General features: G+C 41.8%; 1 protein-coding gene across 1 annotated transcript in view; it reads right to left on the bottom strand.

Annotated features, from left to right (window-relative positions):
* bcar1 (BCAR1 scaffold protein, Cas family member) overlaps positions 1-8,723 on the bottom strand; it is a 243,966-nt gene extending 235,243 nt beyond the window's left edge. The window contains exon 1 of the mRNA XM_043707042.1: positions 7,785-8,723. Within this exon, the coding sequence (XP_043562977.1) occupies positions 7,785-7,796 (12 nt within the window). The 5' untranslated portion in view covers positions 7,797-8,723. The remainder of the gene's footprint in view (positions 1-7,784) is intronic.
* Positions 8,724-23,612: the final 14,889 nt, after the last annotated feature.

The following is a 23,612-nucleotide window of genomic DNA, read 5'->3' as shown; positions in this document are numbered from 1 at the left end:
CTCAGTAAATTGTCTCCTTCTAAAATCCTGACACCTTTCCTAAAACATGGTGGCCAGGATCGGATGCAGGGGCCTAACCAGAAATTTAGAGGCTTTGTGCAACGATTTTGCACGTTTATACTCTATTCCTTTGTTCATAAAGTGACCGATCCAATGTATCTTTTTAAAAGCACAGCTTTACCAACTTGTCCTACCTCACATAATAAAAAGAATTCTTAAAGTCTGACTGCTCAGCAGTTTCTGACCTTCTTCAAGTTTTTAGATACACTTATACAAAATGGGAGTACAAAAAACATTTGCTTGAATTATGAACTACTTGTTCAGTGTACCCTGCCTTGGGTTTTTGTCCTTTGCAACATAGCAAATGAAAGCAGAATCCATAAGTTTGTTTCTTTTTCAAATGAATAGTCTTCAGCCAAATCCACAGCAGGAGCCCCAAAAAAAAGTTAGCTACGTGCAATCTGCATCTGATATTAAAATGGAAACATTTGCCGGGTTAGAATGAGGAGAAAAAGAGAGGACTGCAGATTGCTGGAGATCAGAGTCAGAGTCAGAGTGTGGTGTTGGAAAAGCACAACGGATCAGGCAGCACCCGAGGAGCAGGAGAGTCGACATTTCGAGCATTAGCTCATCAGGAATGACATTTCTGATGAAGAGCTTATGCTCGGATGCTGCCTGACCGGCTGTGCTTTTCCAGCACTGCACTTTTTGACCCAGGTTAGAATGAGCTGTGTTGCTCACATTGTTTTTGTCAGCCTTGACGTAATTATGCCACACTCCACAGGACTGGGACTCTTTCAAGGAAAACCAAAGAAATCAATGGGTAGTCAGAGGGGAATGGCTGCTATGTGAAGATAAAAGCATTTGCAAAAAGATGGAGGGAAATCAGAGACAGACAGAAATACCAATCTCTTTAATTGCATTGAGTGAGATCATAGGAATATAGGTAGAGGAGGAGGCCATTCAGATTGAGAAGTCTTCAACTTTTGAGACAGCTGTCGATCAATATGTGGGACACCACATTCAAATTCAGGGCAAGTGACAATCTGGAAAACCAGCATCACGTCATTAACAGAACAGATCCAATCAGTTAACAATTAATCCACAAGGTTCATAGAATCATCACTCCAAAGGACTCGGTGGTTGGTATTTTTAGGATAGAGCCGCAAAGCTAGCCCCTGGTGACAGCAACAACGTCACAGCATTTAGATAGACATGGTGCATCGAAGCTTTAAGTGCCTGGCCGAAAAATGTGATCGCCCACGAAGCAAATTTCAATACAGTGGGCTGTAGATAATTAACTCGAAAAACAGTGTCTTACTAAAGCAAAATGCCATCTTTTGGAGCGAGGGGTGCGACACGTAATAAATGACAATTTTTGGAAAAAATCTCAAGGTGGCTCTTCCACTATGCCCAGAAACCATGAAAGTTGCATTAGTGCAGAGACAACTGTAATTATTTTTTAAAAAAGGGCAGAAGCAAAAGACCCTGGATGCCAGAAATTTGAAATTTGAAAAAGCAGAAAGTATGAGGAACATTCAGCAGCTCAGGCATGATCTCTAGAGAGAGGATAATGACCGTTCTTCAGAAATGGAAAAAGTCAATGATTTAGCGTAATATTAAAAAAAAGGAGCTGATAAGAGCTCAATTTGCTGAAAGCAATCACACGCACACAGAAATTGTTGGCATTGTTTTATCTATGTGGAATCAGAGCACAGTATGTGATACAAAACAATTAATGACTCATAAGTAATTGTAAACTGCAGCAGGTTTCAATTGCTAAATAAATACATGGAGTGCTGGCTTATATTCTCTAAAGCTGCAAAAGCCTGCAATTTCTTTCTTATAACTTATTCGAGAAAAATAATGAAAACATATAATAGTTATCCCCATAATTAAGAAAAATAAGCACGTAAAATACATTCACCAAAGGCCAGAATCCACCCGAGACAAGATCTCAGTTTAGGACTAGGGGTTTAATAAATCACTAAATGCCACCCAGTAATAAGAGAAGGATCAAGCTATTCATCCATAGCTAATAACAAATCACAAACCATTCGCAATGAGCGTGATTCTGCCTCAGAACTATCATCTGGTGACAGACATTCAAAGGGACTTGCACTGAACAGAAATCAAGGCATTGCCATGATTAAAGGAAATCAGCAAAGAGATTGAATTTGAAACCGCACTGCGATCAGTAATATTTGACACTCACAGCATATTAATATTTCTAATTGGGGGTTTCACTGAAGAATGTTTATTGCTTGGGCAACTGAAAATCATTTGAAGTCACAGCTCTAATATTTAGCCTGTAATGGAAACTTCCAAAATATCTACCTGCATTTTGTACAGCCAACTTAAAGGGCATCGGTTGGTTTTCTAACAGGGCGCACAGGGACTCTGCAGCAAAACAACACTGATTTGATTCCAAAAGGATTCATACAGATATTTCTCCAGTACAAAACATAACCTTTGAATATCGATAACCAACTTCACGGGTGATTTTACCCTATTCTGCATACCTATAATGACATTAGTAAAAGAATACACCAATGCCTGATTTTTTTAATCCAATATGTAATGTCACAGGCTCAGGAGATTACACTGAAATACAATAAAGTACGAAGGAACCCGAGGAGCGGTGTGAGCTGATTATATGATTCTGTAACAGGTCAAGCAATATATACAGGGACAACATTGGAGAGATGGGATCTGACAGTTATCCAGGTCTAATAATGGAAACAGATAGAAAGCCAGCATTTTGAATTGTGAAGTGCACATGCTCCTAAACCAGTGGGCCACAGTAAATCAGTGGCTTATTAAGTACAAAAGATTGGATCTTTGTGTGAATGAAAATGATGGCATATCTGGCAAAGCTGGATTCTTTGATCTGTACTGTATTTTCTCTCATCTGTTATCACAGCATCACTTTTTTACATTTTGTTTCATGTTATTAGTTATCATCACAGATTTCTTTTCAGGGAGTTCTGTAACCACAACAAAACACACAAAGGTTTTGACTGATCACTCAACATAAAAAAAAAACACAAGTCTAGCCTTTGCAAGTCTATATGCTGTGACTAAATAAATGTTGAGATATAGAAAAATTATTACTCATAACAATTTGGAAAAAAGGTTTTCCAAATATCTTCATCCAGTGTTGTTCACCTTTAATGTAATCGATCCAGGAGAACAGCAGCTTCAGTATAAACAAACACTGGCTATGTGCAACCTCCACTACAAATCCAGAGATATTACCTGCATTATCTTAAACAGCTAAGCCAGTCATTTATTTCATTGTTATTTATGCAGTTTCGCTGTGCTCAACCTGGCTGCCTCATTTCCCAGATGAAAAACGTGACAACACTGCAAAAGTATTTCACTGGCTGTGAAACATTTTGGGATGTCTTAACTATGAAAAGCGCAACAGAAATGCAGTTCCACTGCTAGGTGACTATGCTTACCAACAGCTTACTTTATCATCAAGAGCATCGCATCATAGAACCACCTTTTTCTCCTCATTATAAGTATCTCCCACATGTTTCCTTGCACACAAAAGAAAACTGACCAAACATACCCCGTTTCCCTGCACATGGCCAAGTGGCCAATCCAGTTCAGTACTTAGCGAGTGGTGCATTGTCAGAAGTACCAGTTTCTGATGACATGTTAAATCAAGGTCCCTCCTGCTATCTTGGCTGGGTGTAAAATATCCCAGCACACTATCCAAAGAAAAGCAGAAGTACTTGCCCAAAGACCTAGTCAATATTTATCCCAATAGTAAAGTACAAATCAGATTTACTGGTCATTACTGCACTGCTGTTTATGACAGCTCACAAATTAACAGTTGCTTTTTCTTCAAAACAACTGAGACTACTTTTCAGAAGTACTTAATTAGTTGCCACATTGTGACATTCAGATAATGAGAAAATCATTCTGTGAATACAAGGCATTTATCTTACTCACAATGTCCTTCCACATCCTCTTTGAAGATATTGATTCAAAGCAGGAACACTGGCTGGTTGACTTCCATTACCTGGGGGTTCCCATTGATCAGAAAGTGAATTGGACTCGCCTTAATTAATGCTATGGCTACAACAAGAGATCAGAGGCTAGGGGCTCTGCAGCGAGTAACTCACCTTCTGACTCCCCAAAGCCTGTTCACTATCTGCAAGGTATAAGTTAAGCACGTGATGGAATACTCCCTACTTGCCTGGATAAATGCAAGTCTAAAAGCACGTGAGTCGCTCTACACAATCCAGGACAAAGCAGCCCCGTTTGACTGGCATCCCATCTAACATTCAACACTCATTTGCCCACCAACCATGCACATTTGTAGCAGCGAGCACCATCTACAAGGTACACTGGTAACTCACCAAGGCTCCTTCCAAACCCATGGCGTCCAGCACCCTGAAGGTCAATGCATTACCACCTGTCAGCTTTCCATCATGTCTTACACCATCCTGGCCTACAACCGTATTGCTGTTCTTTTATTGTTGTTGGAACAAAATCCTGACGATCCCTCCATAACAGCACTGTGGGTTTACTCACACCCCAAGGACTCAAGAAAGAACCTCACCACCACCTTCTCAAGAGCAACTTAAGAATAGGCAACAAAAATGACAGCCCAGCCAGCCATCCTCACATCCCGTAAATAAACTGAGAAAGAATGCTGCTGCATGTCTGAAGTCAGATAATGAAGTCAGCTAACGAAGCTAATGAAGGACACAGATCAACTTGAAATCAAGTAGGACATAGTTTCACGTTGCAGTGCCCTGAACAAATTAGCCATTTGTCAGCTCCTATATTACATATCTTTGAAGTTATAATTTGAAATTTTCATTTAGTGTTAGACAGTTTTAAAAACTGAACATTATTCTTCCAGCAATTAAAATCCTGATATTGCCTTTTTGAAACATACAGAAGTTCATAGTCTGAAGTTAGTTTGCGCACAGGATTGCATCACAGCACACAGTCCAAAAGATCACCTCGCTGCAGTCTAGAACATTACAGTGACAATCCAGTTGTGTCCTGATATTCCTGCTTCCACGTGCCAGAATCTGACAGTACTGGCAGTGATTCAGGCCAGGATGGAGTTTTGGTATAGCTATTCAATTAGACCTGCTCCTTTCCCAAGGCACAGCAAATATTTCCTTTTCAAACATTCCAATTCCCTTTTGGAAGTTGCTCGTGAATCTGCTTCCACCCATCCCTTCACGCACTGAATTCAGATCATAACAACTTGCTGTCTAAGAGAATTCTCATCTCCTACGCTACCTTTTTCTTAAAACTCACTCAGTAGGTTATCAGGTTTCATGTGGTAATGCAAAGTGAAATATTTACTAATTCACAAGTATTATGATGTTTTTGTTTTAAACTCATTCATGGCACATGGACACCTCAAGCTGGACCAGCAGTTTTTTTTCCAATCCCTAACTGCCTTGCTAGGGTCATTTCAAAGGGTAGTTAAGAAGACCACACTGCTGTGAATCTGGAGGCACACGTAGGCCAGACTAGGTAGGGACAATAAAATCCCTTCTCTGAAAGGACATTAGTAAACAAGATGGGGTTTTATTACAATCGACAATAACTTCTTGGTCATCATTAGGCTAGCTTTCCATTCCAGATTTTAAAAATTGAATTGAAATTTCACCATCTACCATGTTGGGATTCAAATCCATGTCCTTAGATCATTCTTGATTACTAGTCCAGTGACATTACCACTACACACTGCCTCCCCAGCAAATAAAGTTTATTAAGCAGCTTATCTAATATTGGAACAGATAGACTATCTGAACTGAACAATTCCTATTCAATTCCTGTTGCTGTTTTTGTATAAAATAAACCCCTGTATGATTACTTGCAACTGCATTTTATCCATTTTCCCCCAAAGGTATTTGTTTCTGTCAGCGAATTTTCATAAAACACTAGAGACCTAACAAAATACTAGGGAGTCCTAACCATGGTCACCGACACTAACTTATACTCTCAGTGTCGGTGAAACAAGTCACACTGGTACACAGCAATTTGCCAGCACTGCACTTCCATGCAGTCTCGCAAAAGGTATCGTTTTCACGGCAGAGATGCTGAGTCATTACTCAGAGACAACAAACACCATCAGCAAAAACTGGGTTTTAACTCAAATCAGCACTCAGTTTATTGAATTTCATTTGATTTCAGTTTCAGTAAGATGCACCAATCTAAACACCAACGAGTGAAATCGAAGGAACCACTCGAATCTGAGGAATCAGATTCTGTCCCCTTTGGCACTGTATAATCACTGGGAGCACCCCATTTAGGTACTGCCACAACCCTGTTACACAGCGCACACCGACCACACTGTTCCATGTTAAACTCAGCACAGACGAGATCCCAAACATTAATAAAACATCTGATTCGGCCCTTGTACTGACACAGCCTGAAAACAGTAAAGTGAAACCATCCAAGTGGTCATTTTGATCTATTTACTGTAATTATAGCTTAGGTTCATAGCATCTGGGATTGCAGCATATGACGTGCACATTCCAAGCTATGGACCTAAGTTTTAGTCTATTAAATAACAGGAAGGTAATTTCATGTTGGGCCCAGACAAGTTTCTTTCCACTAGTGTGACTGTATTTTAAGCTGTTGAACTGGAGGTAATCATGTCTAGCACCACTGAGAAGAACAAGGGCAGCATGGATAGCACAACCTGCAAGTACCCCTTCAAGTCACTCACTATACTGACCTTGGAAAGAAGCCCCTGTTCCTTCCTCCTTGCCCAGTAAAACAAGCTGAAATTCTCCAATTAACAGCATCATGAGTCCATCTTTACCACTGGACTGCAGCAATTCTCAGAAGACAACTCATCACCGCCTTCTCAAGGGCAACAAAGGATCAACAATAAGTGTTGACCTTTCCAGTGACACCCAGATCCCAAAATACATTGCTTAAACACCAGGACTCCGATAGGTAACCTTCAAACCAGGGAATGGAGCCGATGTGACGCCCTGATGGAAATGAATGATGAAAAATCTCTCTGTATGGCTTGTCCCACAGTCCTGGATTTGCACATTTTCCCCTCACCCTGTCACTGTGTTCTAACAAAACAGACTGTGTCCAAAGACACAGAGGGGTAGAGGGATACTGGGAATATGTCAGGGAAACGATGGACAGTATTCAAGGGAAAAGTTGCTGGTGAAAGTCGCTCTGCTCTGTTGTTGGGGGTGGAGGAGGGGAGAGGGATGAAGAGGTGGCAATGATGGTCAAAGAGCAGAAAAGCCACACTCAGAACATCAACAGACAGACAATCTGTATTCTAGTGTCGTCCGTTTGTAAACAAACGAACAAGATTTAACCAATTCCTCCAATTCAGAAAAAAAAAGCTTCCCCAGTAAATGCTACACTTAGCAGCTTGAAAAATTACACGGAAAAAAAAATCTAAATCTGGATTCTTTTACAGTTGCAAAGTACAGGGTAAAGTACACAAGGAAATAAATGCCCACTCTCCCCTGCCCGTCCACCGGTCCAGGGGCATGGGTCTGTTCTAGGAGGAGGGGAATGGCCGTGCCCAGAGCTCCAGCTAACAGCAGGAGGTAGCTGGCTAGGGGGCCCGGCCTGCACACCCTCCCACAGGCGGCCACAGCAATGTACAGGCTCGGTGTCCATTCAAAATAAACCAGCTCCTACGAACAACCGCCACACACAGCACCGCACTCTCACCCGAGTGAGAGCTTTTACAAACAGGCAGCGAGGCTGCAGCTCAGCGCCGGGGATAGGGACTGGCTGAAATGGGCACAGCTACTCACGGGCACAGACATCTCCCCGACTGCACTCCGCTCCGGGCGATCCGAAAAGGGACGCGGCGCCGATCAGTTTCCGTGCAGTTTCCTCCCGGCGTTGGGAAAGCGGCGAGGGAGAAGGGCTGCCCGGTTTTCCGGAAGGCGATCAGGTGGATCCCATACTCTCTCTCTCTCTCTGGCGCCGAGGATCGTCAGCCTCCGAGCAACTTGCAGCTTTTGTTTGCTTTGGAGCGCTCTGTGATTGTCAGCTCAGTGACAGCGGCTGCTCAGCTCCCCCTCCCTTCCTCCTGTCACTCTGTCTCTGTCTGTATGTGTGTGTCTCCCTCTCCCCTAACCCTGGGCTCCTGCCGTCCAGCCCCTGAGCTGCAGCCTAACTTCCACACAGTGTCTGTCTGTCTGACTCCTTGACGTGATGTCCAGACCCCAGACCCCAGACCCCAGACTCCAGACTCCAGACTCCAGACAGCCCTAGCGCCGGCACCCCTTCTCCTTCTCTCTCCTTTCTTTTTTACTTTCTTTCTTTCCTTCTCTCTCTCTCTTTCCTCTTTCCCTTCCTCCCCTCAATCGGCTGCAATGACGAAATCAGCAACTTCACCTTAAAGGCACCGCCAGCCGTGCAGAGCGCAGGCGCTGGGACACCGACTCAATCCAGAGGGCAAAGAGTTCCTATTAAAGGGACCCTTACACCCCCAGCTTCTCCAAGGGGCAGGGGTCCCGAATACCCCGCGCTGCTGCGAGGCTCAGTGACAGCAGCCCGCACTCTCTCGGCTTCCATCAGCTCTGGGCAAAAAGTCTACCCATCAACAGAAAGCCTCGGCTGGTTGGAGTGCCCCTCCAGGTGAGCTCAGTGCACAGAGTTACACGTCGGCAACACAGAGAGCCGACACAGAGTGCTGGCTGAAGCTTAGTCTTCTTCCCAAAACCTTGTGATGAAGCAGTGCAACCACACTGCTCTCCTCCACAGCCTGGCCCACCCTGTCCACAGGAGCGCTTCGGGTTGGTCAGGTTATCTCGGAGGAAGTGGGGGGAAATCTCAGAACCAAATGCTGGACCTACCTACCACTTCACATTGACTATTTAATAACATGCGGGTTAACGGTCTCCTGGAATTCGATACAATTTCCCGATTCAAACATGTCATTCCTTTGTCTGCTACAGAGATGATTCTCCCAACTTGTGTGTCATTGGAATTAATGTGGCTCCATCCTGGTTTACTATCTCCACGCCGCCACCAAAGTTTCATTCTTTTTAAAGGTGTTTACCTCAGTGTTAGGTCTGTGAATTTCAGTAGATAATAAAATGGAAATAAAGACAGTAAATAGGACGTGTTATTCCAAGCTGATTAATGATTATTTTACAGAAATCAGTTTGTTCATGAACACAATTGTAAAAAGTTCAGTAAGTTTTGATGGTGTGTGACTTGGGTGGAAACTTGCATGTGCTTGTGTTCACATGCACTCCTATCCTGTGTACCTTTAGGTGGTGTCCTTGGGTGTCTTCAAGGCAGAGATTGATTAAATTCTTGGTCTCTCAGGGAATTAAAGGCTATAGGGAGAGTGCCGGTAAGTGGAATTGAAACACTCATCAGCCATGATTAAATGGTAGAGTGAACTCGATGGGCCGAATGGCCTTCCATTCCTTTGTCTTATGGTAGAGGAAAGATTCTGTTGGAGGAGCCTCGGTGAGTTACTGCAGTTTGTATACCCTGCTGTCACTGTGCAGGGCAGGTGAAGGGAGTGAATATTGGAGCTGGTGAATAGGTACCAATGAAGCAGGCTGCTTTGGCCTGGATGGTGTCAGGTTTCTTGAGTACTGTTGAAGCTACACTCACCCAGGCAGGTGGGGAGTATTCCATCACACTCCTGACTTGAGCCTAGTAGATGGTGCACAGGTTTTGGGAAGATACTGTAGATGGTGAGTAATTTAACACAGAAAATATAATTTCTAACCTGCTCTTGTAGTCACAGTATTTATCTGGACAGTTCAGTTCAGTTTCTGGTCAATGATAACCCCACAGATGTTGATAGTGGGGGATTCAGCAATGGTAATACCATTGAATATCAAGAAGCAATGTTCTGTCTTCATGGAAATGCTCATTGGTTTGTACTTAGTTGGTGCAAATATTCCTTGCCACATTTAGTCCAAGACTGTATGTTGTCTAAGTCTTGCTACACATGGACACAGGCTGCTTCAGTATCTGGGGAGTTGCGAATGGTCCTGAACATTGTGCAATCATCAGCAAACATCCAGCTTCCGACATAATGTTGGAGGGAAGGTCACTGATGAAGCAACTAAAAATGGTGGGGCCTTGAACACTACCCAGAAGAATTCTTGCGGAGATTTTCTAAGGTTAAGATGCTCATTTGGACACCAAGTCCAGACGTGATTGGCCAAATGACCTCCTATATTTATATATATATGTGTGTGTGTGTGTTTGTGCATTTACTGCCATTGATTTCTAATTGCTGGGTGTCTTCCTGCTTAATTTTTTTTAACTCTCTGCACTTTGCTCGTTTTCTATTTTGATGCATCCCACGGATATTGTCCACGTCTCACCCGCTAGAGTTCCTAATCTCACCAGCTCAACCAATTTCCTATTGGTCTCTGACTCTTCTGCTCATTTTCTTGTTTGCTGCCCCAATAATTGTCCATACTGTTTGCCAATCCTTCTGCTCTACAGGTAATCCTACTATTAAAGGAAGAATCACATTTATGTAAAGGCTTGCATATCCTTATGACACCTCAAAGCACTTGACAACCCACAGAACACTTCTAAGGTATAGTCATTGTTGCAATACAGGAAATATAGCAGCCAATTTTCAGGCAGCAATCAGCCACAATCAACAATGAAATAAATGAGTTTGAGAAACCATACATTAAGTAGCCCAATATGCAAAACTTGCCAACACATTATTAAACCACATATTATATGGAAAGTGCCATAACATTGAGAAGAACAAAGAACTATGAGTCCACAGTTCTCGAAGCCCTCCAACTTATTTTTCTTGCTTTCTTATTTTTCTTGCTTTTTGTCTAGGTTTCTTATCGGCTAATCAATAAAGATTAATTGATCAAAAGTATGATTAGATTAGATTAGATTAGATTACTTACAGTGTGGAAACATGCCCTTCGGCCCAAATAGTCCACAACGACCTGCCGAAGCGCAACCCACCCATACCCCTACATTTACCCCTTACCTAACACTACGGGGAATTTAGCATGGCCAATTCACCTGACCTGCACATCTTTGGACTGTGGGAGGAAACCGGAGCACCCGGAGGAAACCCACGCAAACACGGGGAAAATGTGCAAACTCCACACAGTCAGTCGCTTAAGGCGGGAATTATCATTGTGTCATGTAACTACTCAGAGGGTATAAGGTGAACTAGTTAGACTATGGGCCTTATCATCAAACAATTCCTTTGCTCCTTAAAGAGATGCAAAATAGGGGCAGATAAAAGGGAACTAGAAATAAATGATTAAATCAGGGCAAGCTTAAGAATAAGAAACTAATACAGATAAGGATCAAAATAAACTACTAAACACACCTTGGCTAAGTCTTCCTGGTCCGCCTATGTGATAAATATTCATTCTGAGATCATTTGGCATCAATATCATTTGTAAGTTAATATATTTGAATCTAACTTGGAGGAAGGTAGTCAACCTCATGATGCACAGCAGTGTTTTGATCTTGTAGTCTATAATTACATTTGCACCTGTATATCAATGCATTCTAGCCACTGTCCTGACAGATATTAAACCACATCAGTGGAAACAATGAGAACATGGAATGAAGTGGTTCTGCAATTTTCTGGATTTACTGCAATAGATAGTTTCCTGTATTCCAGGCACTTCCTGGCAAGTGATGTGGTCTTTGGAACTCAATATTTGTGCCCTTGCCCTCTCATTCTGTCACACGGCTGGGATGATAGTTTCGTAGTGTAGCATCCTGTGAGAAACCTTGCAGGATTTTACACCCACTGCATGCAGTGAAATTTGTTGCTCAGGCATTGCAATCATCCATTAAAAAGGGAAATAAGAAATCATTTGTCCCATGTGTAACAAAACTTCATTGTCTTTAAAGGGCAGACATTTGTGAATGATATAGACCCATTTGTGACAAATCCCTTAATCACTAACAGCAAAGTTAAAAGTCTAACCATTAACACTTGTAACAGTTATAAGAGAAACATGTTAAAAGCTCACACACAAGTTTTAAGGATTGAAAACATGTTACAAAGTGCTCAAGCATTTCAAGAGTTTTTAGCCCACCATCAGAAGCTTTTGTGTTTAAAGCTTGAAACACAATCTGCCCTGTTACTTTATTAACTGTATAGAACATTCCATGTTTAATTCTCCTCACACTGATTTCACAGGACTCTCTTCAAGTATTAAGCTAGGACATGGAATAAGTGTGCAGTGACTTTCTGTGCTGATCACCTCAAGCCTCACTGTGACATTGTAACCATTCTGAAACAGTTTGGAATCCAATTTCAACAATGGCCAATAAATAAGAACAGATCATGCAGCCCCTGGTGAAAATGTGATCACCCATCCACCATTCATTGGAAGAACACTTGCATTACACTTATAGGTCCTCATATGGCTTTATATAATAATGTAGTGTACAATATATGCCAGATTTTTCAGTAAAGGCAAAGTTGGCATAGTCTTACTCACCCATAAGGCTGCTCTCTTGTTAAACAAAGATGACTGGTGGCAGTTTAATCTCAGGGTCAGACAAGGGAAGAGGTGGAGAAGGAGAGTCCGTCATGGTAGCCTCAGTCGGTGCAGGAATTGAACCTACACTGTTGGTATCACTCTGTATTGCAAATCAGCCATCTACCCAACTGATTTTCCAGGCCATTAACTAAAAAAGAGCTGACAGCCAATATAACAAGGAATACATATCAGGTTACAATGTAGTTAGCTGGTATAATGAACACTGCATGAGAAACTTGGCATTTGTGTCACAATGAAATGTGTATTGATGGGCATTTAATACTGAACAGTAATCAACTTTATTTTCTTTATTCCAATCATATAACTGCAAATATAGAGAGAAAAAAAGACTTGCATCAAAATAGTGCCATGGAATATTTTGCATTCACCTCAGAGAACAAATAGGATCTTAGGGTTTAATGTCTCATCCAAATGATGGCACCTCTGACACAACAGGACAGAACTGAAGCATCAGCTAGATCTTGTTTTCCTGTGGGCCCTGAATACACAACATACTGACTCAGAGATGAGAGTACTGTCACTGAACTGACAGATATCAAGTCCGAGTAAGACAAGCCATTTCATGGTGTGTATTTTCTCTTTGACTATACAGGTTACAGTTTAAAATTGTTAATTATGAAAGTTTTTACTTATTTATTTATTGTATTGTTAGATAGACACCCCATTATAAAAAATAGCAGTACATGATTTGCATCCCACTTATTGGGCTGGACTATAAATCATTGATAACAAAAGCATTGGTAGTGTCCCTACCTCTAAGCCAGTCAGCCTGGGTTCAAGTCCCACCTGTTCCAGAGGTGTGTTACAACACTTTTGATCAGACTGATTCAAGAATATCTAAGTGATCTTTGACTTGCAAATCCAATATAATTCATTTCCCAGAAATATTCTGCTAATACGTGAGAAAAGCAATTGTGTAATCTAGTCTTATGGCTTCTTTGTCTAGCACAGACCCTTGGGATCAACGATGACTTGTTTCCACACTGGTTCAACGAGTTCAGAGGTAGCTGATAAATCCAGTGTGCTATCTGCAATCTCAGGAGGTACTGGCAGGGTCAGTAGATGAGATGTTTGAGGGTGGGTTTTGTGCTCCCTTCAGTTTGTTGTGTTCGCCTTTGCACCATTACTGATGAAGTTTCTCATTATGTTTGGTGCTACCCTGCATCGAATCCCCCCTATTGTGGTGGGGTGGGGGGTGGGGGGAGTCCCATGAATCAGCAAGGATGTTTCACTTCTGCAGGGATGCCCTAAAATATTCCCATTGTTCTCCTGCAATGGCTGAGCTCTGTATAGTGTAGTTGCTTTGGGAGTGTGGTGTCAGACATACAAATCCCATGTCCCACATAGTCGAGCTGGTTTTGATTGATTCATACCTCAATGCCAGGCATGTTGGCTTGGGGGTGGGCAATGCTGTTGGATGACCTTTCTTGCCTCTGGCTTTAGAGGATCTTATGAAGGCACCTTTGCTGACATTTCCCCAGTGTTATATCTGTGTAACTCAGTCTCTCCTCACTGACTAACACTATCATCTGAGGAATCAATCAAGTGAAGTGTCATGGTATGCCCTCTAAGACAACGATATGGTTCCTTGGTTATAGAGCTGGGAACGGTAAACCCACATCCTAGCACGTCTCCCGGGATTTCACTGAGGTTACATGTGTCATGGAAATTGGGGATGGCTGCAATTACCAAAGGAGTTTCCAGAGGTTTACTTGCCTGCGTCATGGGCTGTTTCAAAATGAAATCATGCCTCATTTACCCCCAGAGGACAATTTCATTTCTATCCCAACAGACTTCTGGGAGTAACCTGATGCCATGATCAGTTCTACCAGCATTAGGCCTGGGCTTGCAGCTCCTCAGGAGACCAGCATGTTTTTGGATACAGTCAGATATGAGCTAACTGTGAATGAACACCTTTCTGGTTCTTTCTGAAATGGCAAATTGCAAGTCAAAAAGTACCACTGCACATTACAAGGTAGAACCCCTGCACCATTTGTTTCCATCACTCTGCTCCCAGTTGTCCATGGTGAAAACAGGGAAGAAATTGCTTCCTGCAGCAGATAAGGCATCAGGCACTTGCTTAGAATGGGTTTGGTTCTTTGTCACATTGTCAATCCATTGTCAGCCATCAGCGAATTGGTTTCTATTCACTCATAGGATGTAGGTGTCACTGACTGGGACAGCAATTAATGTGTATCCTGAGGTGTTCTTGAAAAGATGGTAGTGAATTGCCTTCTTGAATCACTGCAATCCATCAGTTCTTTTTTGATGAAAACAAAATAGTGTGGACACTGAAAATTGGATATGAGAACAAAAAGTGCAGAGGAACCTGGTCTAGCCATTTGAGAGGATAGTTGACAGACTACCACACTGCTAAGGACCTGAAGTCACATGTAGGTCAGACCAGGTGAGGATGGCAGGTTTCCTTCCCTAAAGGGAACAAGATGGGTTTTCATGATGACAGTTCCATAGTTATCATTGGTCTTTGATTCCAGATTTTTTATTGCATTCAAGTTCCATCTTCTGCCATGGTGGGATTCAAATGCAAGTCCCAAGGACGTTACTTAGGTTTCCAGATTACTAGTCCGATGACAATACCACCACACCATTATTTCCTTTCTTACAGACACATATGTCTCTGTGTGGTGTTATGAAGATGTACTGTACCTTTAAAAGAGTTAAAAGCTGGTAGAGCTATCTGACAGCACCAAGTGTTCTCAATAAGGTAACAATGTAACACTTGGTCGAAAGCTAGATTAGCTGGTTGCCTGGAAACGACAAAACAGATTCAAATTAGGCTAATCAGTTTTAAAAAATACTCTGAAAAATAGCAAGCTCCAATCCAGTTTGAATTGAGTCTATTGACAATCTTTAAAAGCCAATGACACAATTCGATGCTTTGGAGTATAAGATCGAGGAAAATTGAACGGTTGAGAGGAGAACTGCCCAGCTACCAGCATGTAACAAGACTGCCTGAAAAATAGCTCTCTTAAAAGTACCTTTATCAATCAATAACCTGTGAAGCAGAATCCCTAAGAGGAAGAAGACACAGGAAGATCCAAATAGAAGAACTGAAAGCTGCCTTGTTTTGAGATAAGAAGTTTTGTTTTGTAAATCTTAATTCGGAGTTTTATTGGACTAGTATTGTAGAATGGCAAGGTAAAAGATAGGTATGGGGAAGGACTTGTAAATAGTTGTTAGTTAATTATTCTCTGTCATACTTTAAGAATTAAAGTTGTTAATTTTTATTTTAACTAGTTCTTGGCCTATTGAATTTTCACAGATTACTGCACAGGATAAACCTTTTCTGTGTTGCTGGTTTTAAATTAGGTAGGAGAGTTTGCGTTGTGTCGTAACAGAGGGGGCAGGTGGTGTAGAGCTCATGCACATAAGGAATTCAGATCTATGTTCCCTCTTCTGTCTCTCTTCTGCATGGGAAGCAACTTTCAAAGCCAGGAGTCAATGTATTGGCATGCCTGCACCCTTGGAGCAGCAGCATGGCTGCCAGTTTGGGGAATGTTGGTTCCCATGCAGGACTCACTATAATATGACTGCAAACGCTGGAGTTTGGGTGCGGGTGAAAAGTGATTCTTGCGCGAAGAATCCTACCCATCCTCAGTGAAAGCAGCAAGAAAACGAGACTGGTTTAGAAGTGGAGTGAAAATTATACGTGTGTAAAGAATCATCATCTCAGTCCCTTGTACCTTAGGATGAGTAGATAGATGATGAATAGATATAAAGAAACTTAGAAAATGATCAGATGTCTGAATTATGCCATAAGAACAATGTTAACATGTTAAAATTAAGCTCAGATATGGTAAAAAGCAGAGACTTCTTGTGTCCAAAAAGGACTATCCTTTAGTATTGGATAATCTTCGAATGTTATGATGAACTGTCCTGCTGAAAATACTTGTGATGTGGCCAATCAGTGAGGTCGTGCACTGCTGATCTCTACCTGACAGATAAGGTCAACCTGTTGGAAAACCCAGGCTTCAAAATTGAGGATTACACATAATGAATGGTCTTTTGGTTGACATCCAGAGAGTTGCTGATAGAATTGTAGGGAATAGAGCACAGCAGTGACTATGGCACAGGACTTACAACTGAGTGGCTTTGAGATCAAATGCTACACTAACAAATGGTGACACTGAATTCCGAAACTGGGTGGTACAAGGAACTAAACAATGTTGAAAGCTTTGTACTGTTGTTAAAAACCCAACTGGTCTACTCATGACCTTTTGAGAGAGGAAGTCATTGGCTCCAGTCCTCTGGGACTGCAGTGCTTTACACTATTCCACTCTTAATGCCCATTGGAGCAAGCCACTGAATTGAAAAACAATTGACAGTGGATTTCCTTTGAAAGAAAATGATGAGCTACCACCAGCTTCCCAGAATTCAAGAAAAGTATTGGCTATGGCCTTGCCAGTTTTGGCTGCCTCCTAGGGAAAAAATGTCAAAAATGTACAGCAGGGAGCCTTTGCTTCTATGGGAGAAACACTAGATTAAAAATAAAATTAAGTGAGACCAATGATTGAAGGATTTGTAAAGCAATCTTTGTTCATGGTTTTAATTTAATTTCTGGTGGTGTTGTACCCTGCCTATTGAACTTTAGCCAGGAACGCAAATACTGAAACAAAGTCAATATTACTGGGTATAATTAAGCTGAGTGCCAAGTTTGTTAAGGGCCAGCGCAGGATTTCTTTTTATATACTAAATCATTCTGTTTACATAAACAAAGAGTCAACGCAACCACAGCCTAGTCTAACCCATTGGGTTCAGCCTTTAAATAAGTCCCATGTTCAACTGCTTTAATATAATTGAAACCTGGTGGATCAGAATGAGTGGAAGTAAGGATGCAATTCAAACTAAACAAAACAAAATCATGATTTCAGTAACTGGGATTTATTTAAAAATATCTGGTGCTGGTTATCTCTCCTGGCTGGATTTATACTGATAGTTGCCCTTGGTGACAGGTGTACATTATCAATAGCACGTCATAATGTAAAGGAAGTGATCTGGCAGGATCCAAGACTCAACCTTTCATTGATCCTGAAAGTGGTAATTACTGGGGCAGAAAATGCAGGCCTTTATCTATCAACTGTGAGCAAGACAATACGATATTCAGAGTCTAGGTTTTCACCATCGCACTGTCCTGCAGGATCCCTGGCACAAAGAGAACCCTTAAAACACTAAACATGAAAGAGCAATGAATATGCAAACAGGAGTGGGTGGGTGTGTTATTTAGATTGGAAATGATATAGTAATTTCTTTATTCACTAACACTGCTAATGGCCTTGTCTCCCTGAATCTTCACTGGAGTGTAAAACTACTGGACAGTGAGCGGCAGCCGCATATCGAGTTAATGGATACATCACGGTTTCTTTGTCTGGGAGAAAATATTGCTGCAGAAAATTTCAAATTGATTCGATTAAATTGTTGCAAAGTCTTGCATGTATGTAGGCCACTGTATGACACAGTTGTGACCCAGAATTAATAAATAATTCTGCCGCGCATTTCCTATTCTTTTACCCGTAGCAACGTGTAACATTATCTGTCACATCCGTTAGTAGCAATTCTGTCATCCTACCACTGCTATGACTGCTGAAATCTCATTTAAACTTCTGTACTGCTAAATGGGTTGTCAATCAATAAATACTGCTAGTGCTGAAAATACATCGCTGTGAGACTTGTATCAGAAAGTATGGTTAACAAAAAAAATCTCAGAATGGGAACATGCAACTACAGTTCCCAATGGGAGAATCTTCAGGTCAGTGTAGGAATCACTGAGTGAAAGTAAGGTCAGGTTGCTTCTAACCATTCTTTCAGTGAACAAGTTCTGAGCCAAGGCATTTGTTCCCAATCTCAGCAGGGAACAATCATGATCCAGGATAGATATATAAAGCTCAAGCATTTAAAGACCTGCTCACAGATCATCACCTGTCCCTGCCTGCAGTGCCCCCACTGGTACGGGATGAGTTGCTGTCAAATTAAAAGCAGAATTTGGCTGGTGTAGTGGCTCAGGTGTTAGCACTACTACCTCACAACAGTAGGGATCTGGGTTCAATTTCACCCTTGTGTCATTGTCTGTCTATATGGAGTTTGCATGTTCTTCCTGTGCCCTCCCTGGGTTTCCATTGGGAACTCAGACTTCCTCCCACAGTCCAGAGATATGAAGGTTGGGTGGATTGGCCATGCTAAACTGTCCTATAGTGTCACTGGCATATTCAGGTTAGGTGGATTAGCCATGGGAAATGTTGGATTATAGGGATACAGTGGGATGTCTGGGTGGGATTGTGGGCAGTCTGGGAGGGATGCTGTTTGGATGGTCAGTGTGGATTCAATAGGCTCTTTCCATATTGTAGGGGGATTCTATGATATAAAATTTGGAGTTGAAGGCTATGTTTTCTCTATGCAAAGTTTTCTTTTTATCCACCCTCCCTCCACCACCTTTGTATGTGAAAGTAAATCATGTTGGTTGTCTAATTTTTCATTTTCACTTTCAAGAAACCTGATATTCAACAAAAAAGTTGCTGGAAAAGCTCAGCAGGTCTGGAAGCATCTGTGAAGAGAAATAAGAGTTAACATTTCGGGTCCAGTGACCCTTACTCAGAACTGGGGAAGGGTCACTGGATCCAAAACATTAACACTATGGGCAATTTAGAATGGCCAATTCACCTGGCCTGCACACCTTTGTAAGGAAACCAGAGCACACCCACACAGACACAGGGAGAATGTGCAAACTCCACACAGAGAGTCACCCAAGGCTGGAATCAAACCTGGGATCCTGGTGCTGTGAGGCAGCAGTGCTAACCACTGAGCCACCATGCCACTCACAAAAGCAACCACTATGCATCTACACTATGTATAGAACACAAAACAGGTTAGCTCCAATGTATCTTTCACTGAAATTGAATGTAGTATTGAAGTGTCCCATTGGATCAGCCATGAGCCCATTTTATTTGAACTTCTTGTTAATCTGCTGCCTCATTGCCCCATTATATTCCTCATCTTTAGAAGGACGTTTCAAGCCTTGTGTCTGCTTATGGTTGCTATCACTATCACCATGACAGTAGACAGAAAGAGCACTTCTTCTAGCTGGGAGGGGCTTGTAACTGTTTTGTCCTTCTCTAACATGGAATGATCTATTGGTGAGTGGGCCTCTAGTTCAATGAGGAAGATTTTGTTACACAAGGCCTTTCAGTACCAAAGGATGCCCCAAAGCGTTTTGCAGCCAATGAGTTACTTTGAAGTCGGTCGCTGTTAAAGGAATCATGGCAACAAAGCAAATTTTCTATTAATCTAAAAATAAGCAACCTAATCCAGCACACCCTTAATGTCCTGAAGCTTTGATATTAGGGCATTGATACTTAACCTGAAAATTCAATGCTTTACAAAATTATCAGCAATAGTTGGCAGATCTTGATTCTTTCACAAAAAGTAAAGAACAAGGACAAAGTCACATGCAGCATTTTTCTTTTGATGTATGCATTAGTCTGTGTGATCTGTTTTATTTAATTGCGTGTATTAGTGAAAAGTAGGCTATCTCCTTTGAGATTCCATTCACTTGATTCCATTCAGTATGAAGAAAGTGCACCCTAAAGAGGAAAAAGAGTAAATCCAAGATTCCAAATACAAAAGTTCAAAGAACCTCTCCCCCAAATTTTCTTTTAATTCATCCAGGGTTACATTTAGCGAACCACAACTTGCTTCAATAGACCCAGACAAGAAAGAATCACTATCCATTGGTTCTGTTGGAAGACTTATAGGTTTGAAATTGGATTCAGAGGCACATTTGTTTCTTGGGTACTGTTAATGCCGATGGGAATTCAAACAACATCCACACTTCAGTTGCTGCTCATTATTTCAGCCAAAGTTTCAGGAAGAATCCAGTGCTGGTTAATGATAATGTCAGTAACCGTCACTGATTGGGGAGGGGGCCATGACCTAGTGGTGTTATCACTAAACAATCAATCCAGACACCCAGGTAGTGTTCTGGGGATTTGGGTTTAAATCCTGACAAGGCAGATGGTGGAATTTGAATTCAATAAAAAATCTGGAATGAAGTGTATAATGATGACCATTGCTGTTTGTTGGAAAAACCCATCTGGTTCTTTAATGTTCACTAACAAAACTGCCATTCTTACCTGGTCTAACCTACATGCTAGTCCAGACTCACAGCAATGTGGTTGACTCCTAACTGCCCTACGGGATATCCCAGTGATACCATCATCCCATGAATGAATAAAAAAAAAAGCATGTCATTTTGAGCTTCATCCTCCAGCTCTCTCATAACCTCCCACTGCCAGGCACATGTAAAGCAACCATACTATTGGTTGATTTCTTCTGCTCTTCACAATGATTCTTCATGGTTCTGCTGCTTGCTGTAGTTGTTTCAAAAGTGTAATGGTGGAAGGTGCGGAACAATATTGTTGCTGACTTTCACATGTCAGCACAAGTTAGTTAAGACCATAAGACCATAAGACATAGGAGCGGAAGTAAGGCCATTTGGCCCATCGAGTCCACTCTGCCATTCAATCATGGCTGATGGGCATTTCAACTCCACTTACCCGCATTCTCCCCGTAGCCCTTAATTCCTTGTGACATCAAGAATTTATCAATTTCTGCCTTGAAGACATTTAGCGTCCCAGCCTCCACTGCACTCTGCGGCAATGAATTCCACAGGCCCACCACTCTCTGGCTGAAGAAATATCTCCGCGTTTTTGTTCTGAATTTACCCCCTCTAATTCTAAGGCTGTGCCACGGGTCCTAGTCTCCTATATTGAAGTTGTATGAGTAAAATCTTTGCAGATGCCATCAAGTAAGAAGGCAGCCTGAATATTAGAGAAAGATTCAAGCATGTCTATGGGCTGTGTGCTGAAAGATGAAATTAGGAAGGGCATCTGGGTGTCTTTGGGTCAGCATGGACTAGATAGGTTGAACAGCCCCAACTGTCTTGTTTTTATGGTTCTGTGTAAGAGGAATTAAATCCAATCTTTCCTTTCTCTTTGGTACTTTCCTGTAAAAGAACGATTTGCACAATTTAATCTGGTCATTGTGAAATAAATTGTTTGGAACCAAGGAAATGGAATACATGTAAAATGGAATCACAGTACAACATACTGATCAAGAAAATAACCTGCGAATTACAGAAGATAAATTAATTTACTTAAGAAAAGTAGTAAATAAGTATCGGATTTCATTATTAGCGGGATTTTTTCAATGAATTAATTAGGTCAGACATTAATTTGACCCAATCGATGTTCACTTCTGGGAAGGAAAGAAAATCTGCCACATCCACTGGGTTTCCCCATTCTAACCTACTTGTCACCTCTTCAAATAACTCCAACAGGTTTGTCAGGCACGGCCTCCCCTTACTAAATCCATGTTGACTTGTTCTAATCAGACCTTGCTCTTCCAAGAATTTAAAAACCTCATTCTTAATGATGGATTCTAGAATTTTACCAACAACTGAGGTTAGGCTAATTGGCCTATAATTTTCCATCTTTTGTCTTGATCCTTTCTTGAACAAGGGGGTTACAACAGCTATCTTCCAATCATCCGGGACTTTCCCTTACTCCAGTGACTTTTGAAAGATCTCAACCAATGCCTCCGCTATTTCCTCAGCCACCTCCCTCAGAACTCTAGGATGTAGCCCATCAGGGCCAGTAGATTTATCAATTTTAAGACCTTTTAGTTTTTCTAGCACTTTCTCTTTTGTAATGGCAACCATATTCAACTCAGCCACCTAACTGCCTTTCATTGTTGGGATATTACTCATGTCTTCCGCTGTGAAGACTGATGCAAAGTACTTATTAAGTTCTCCTACTATTTCCTTATCTCCCATCACTAGGCTTCCAGCATCAGTTTGAAGTGGCCCAATGCCTACTCTTGCCTGTCGTTTGTTTCTTATGTATTGAAAGAAACTTTTACTATCATTTCTAATATTACTGGCTAGCCTACCTTCATATTTGATCCTCTCCTTCCTTATTTCTCTCTTTGTTATCCTCTGTTTGTTTTTGTAGCCTTCCCAATCTTCTGATTTCCCAGTTCTCTTGGCCACTTTATAGGCTCTATCTTTTTCTTTGATAGATTTCCTGACTTCCTTTGTCAGCCATGGCTGTCTAAGCCCTCCCCGGATAATCTTTCTCTTCTTGGGCGTTGTTCCCAGGCGTGGGAGTGACATCAGGCCTCTCACTGGGGATCAGGATTGGTTGGAGAAATGAGCAGGGGCTAAGGAGAGCTGCTAGAAGAGGGTGAGGAACAGGTAAAGGGCACTCACCAACAGGCCATACATATACAGGGTATTCAGAGAACAATACTCCTACTTGGATTTTAGCAACAACCAATGTTTCAGATGTTTCACTTCACTGAAGTCATTACTGAAATCTGCCATGAATGCAGCTTCTGAGCAGGACAAATGACTGTGAAACTGATCATTGGCATGAACTGTTATCTATCTCGTTAATTTTGGGCTGCCACTATAGTGCAGTATTGACACCATGTTGCAGTTTGTCGTCTACTATTACATAAGGGAGGTTAATAAGGCTCTCTATTAAAAGGGATTCACTTGATGCTTTCTTTCCAGAGGCTGGCAGGTAGAGAGAAAACAAGCTGTTGCAAAGTTTATAAAATCACATGGTACAGGAAGCCATTACTGATCACACACACTGTTTGGGGAACTACATGTTAACTCTGTCCTATAGCAGAACTGAAAAGAAATCCACGCCCTGTAATGTCCAGCTGGTCTGACCATGGGCAGTAAATCATGCAGTTCTGCCCCATATTTTGACATAAACCTTGATATCCTTATTCTGTGACAGCCACTGTGCTGTTTGCATTTGAAACATCACAGTGAGGAGAAAGTGAGGTCTGCAGATGCTGGAGATCAAAGTTGAAACTTTATTGCTGGAACAGCACAGCAGGTCAGGCAGCATCCAGGGAACAGGAGATTCGACGTTTCGGGCACAGGCCCTTCTTCAGGAATGAGCAGAGAGTGTTCAGCAGGAGAAGATAAAAGGTAGGGAGGAGGGACTTGGAGGAGGGGCGTTGGAAATGTGATAGGTGGAAAGAGGTCAAGGTGAGAGTGATAGG

This window comes from Chiloscyllium plagiosum, chromosome 17, assembly GCF_004010195.1.
Source record: "Chiloscyllium plagiosum isolate BGI_BamShark_2017 chromosome 17, ASM401019v2, whole genome shotgun sequence".
NCBI classification, from domain to species: domain Eukaryota; kingdom Metazoa; phylum Chordata; class Chondrichthyes; order Orectolobiformes; family Hemiscylliidae; genus Chiloscyllium; species Chiloscyllium plagiosum.
The sequence above is the reverse complement of the archived record's forward strand: the minus strand, read 5'-3'. Positions and strand labels throughout refer to the sequence as shown.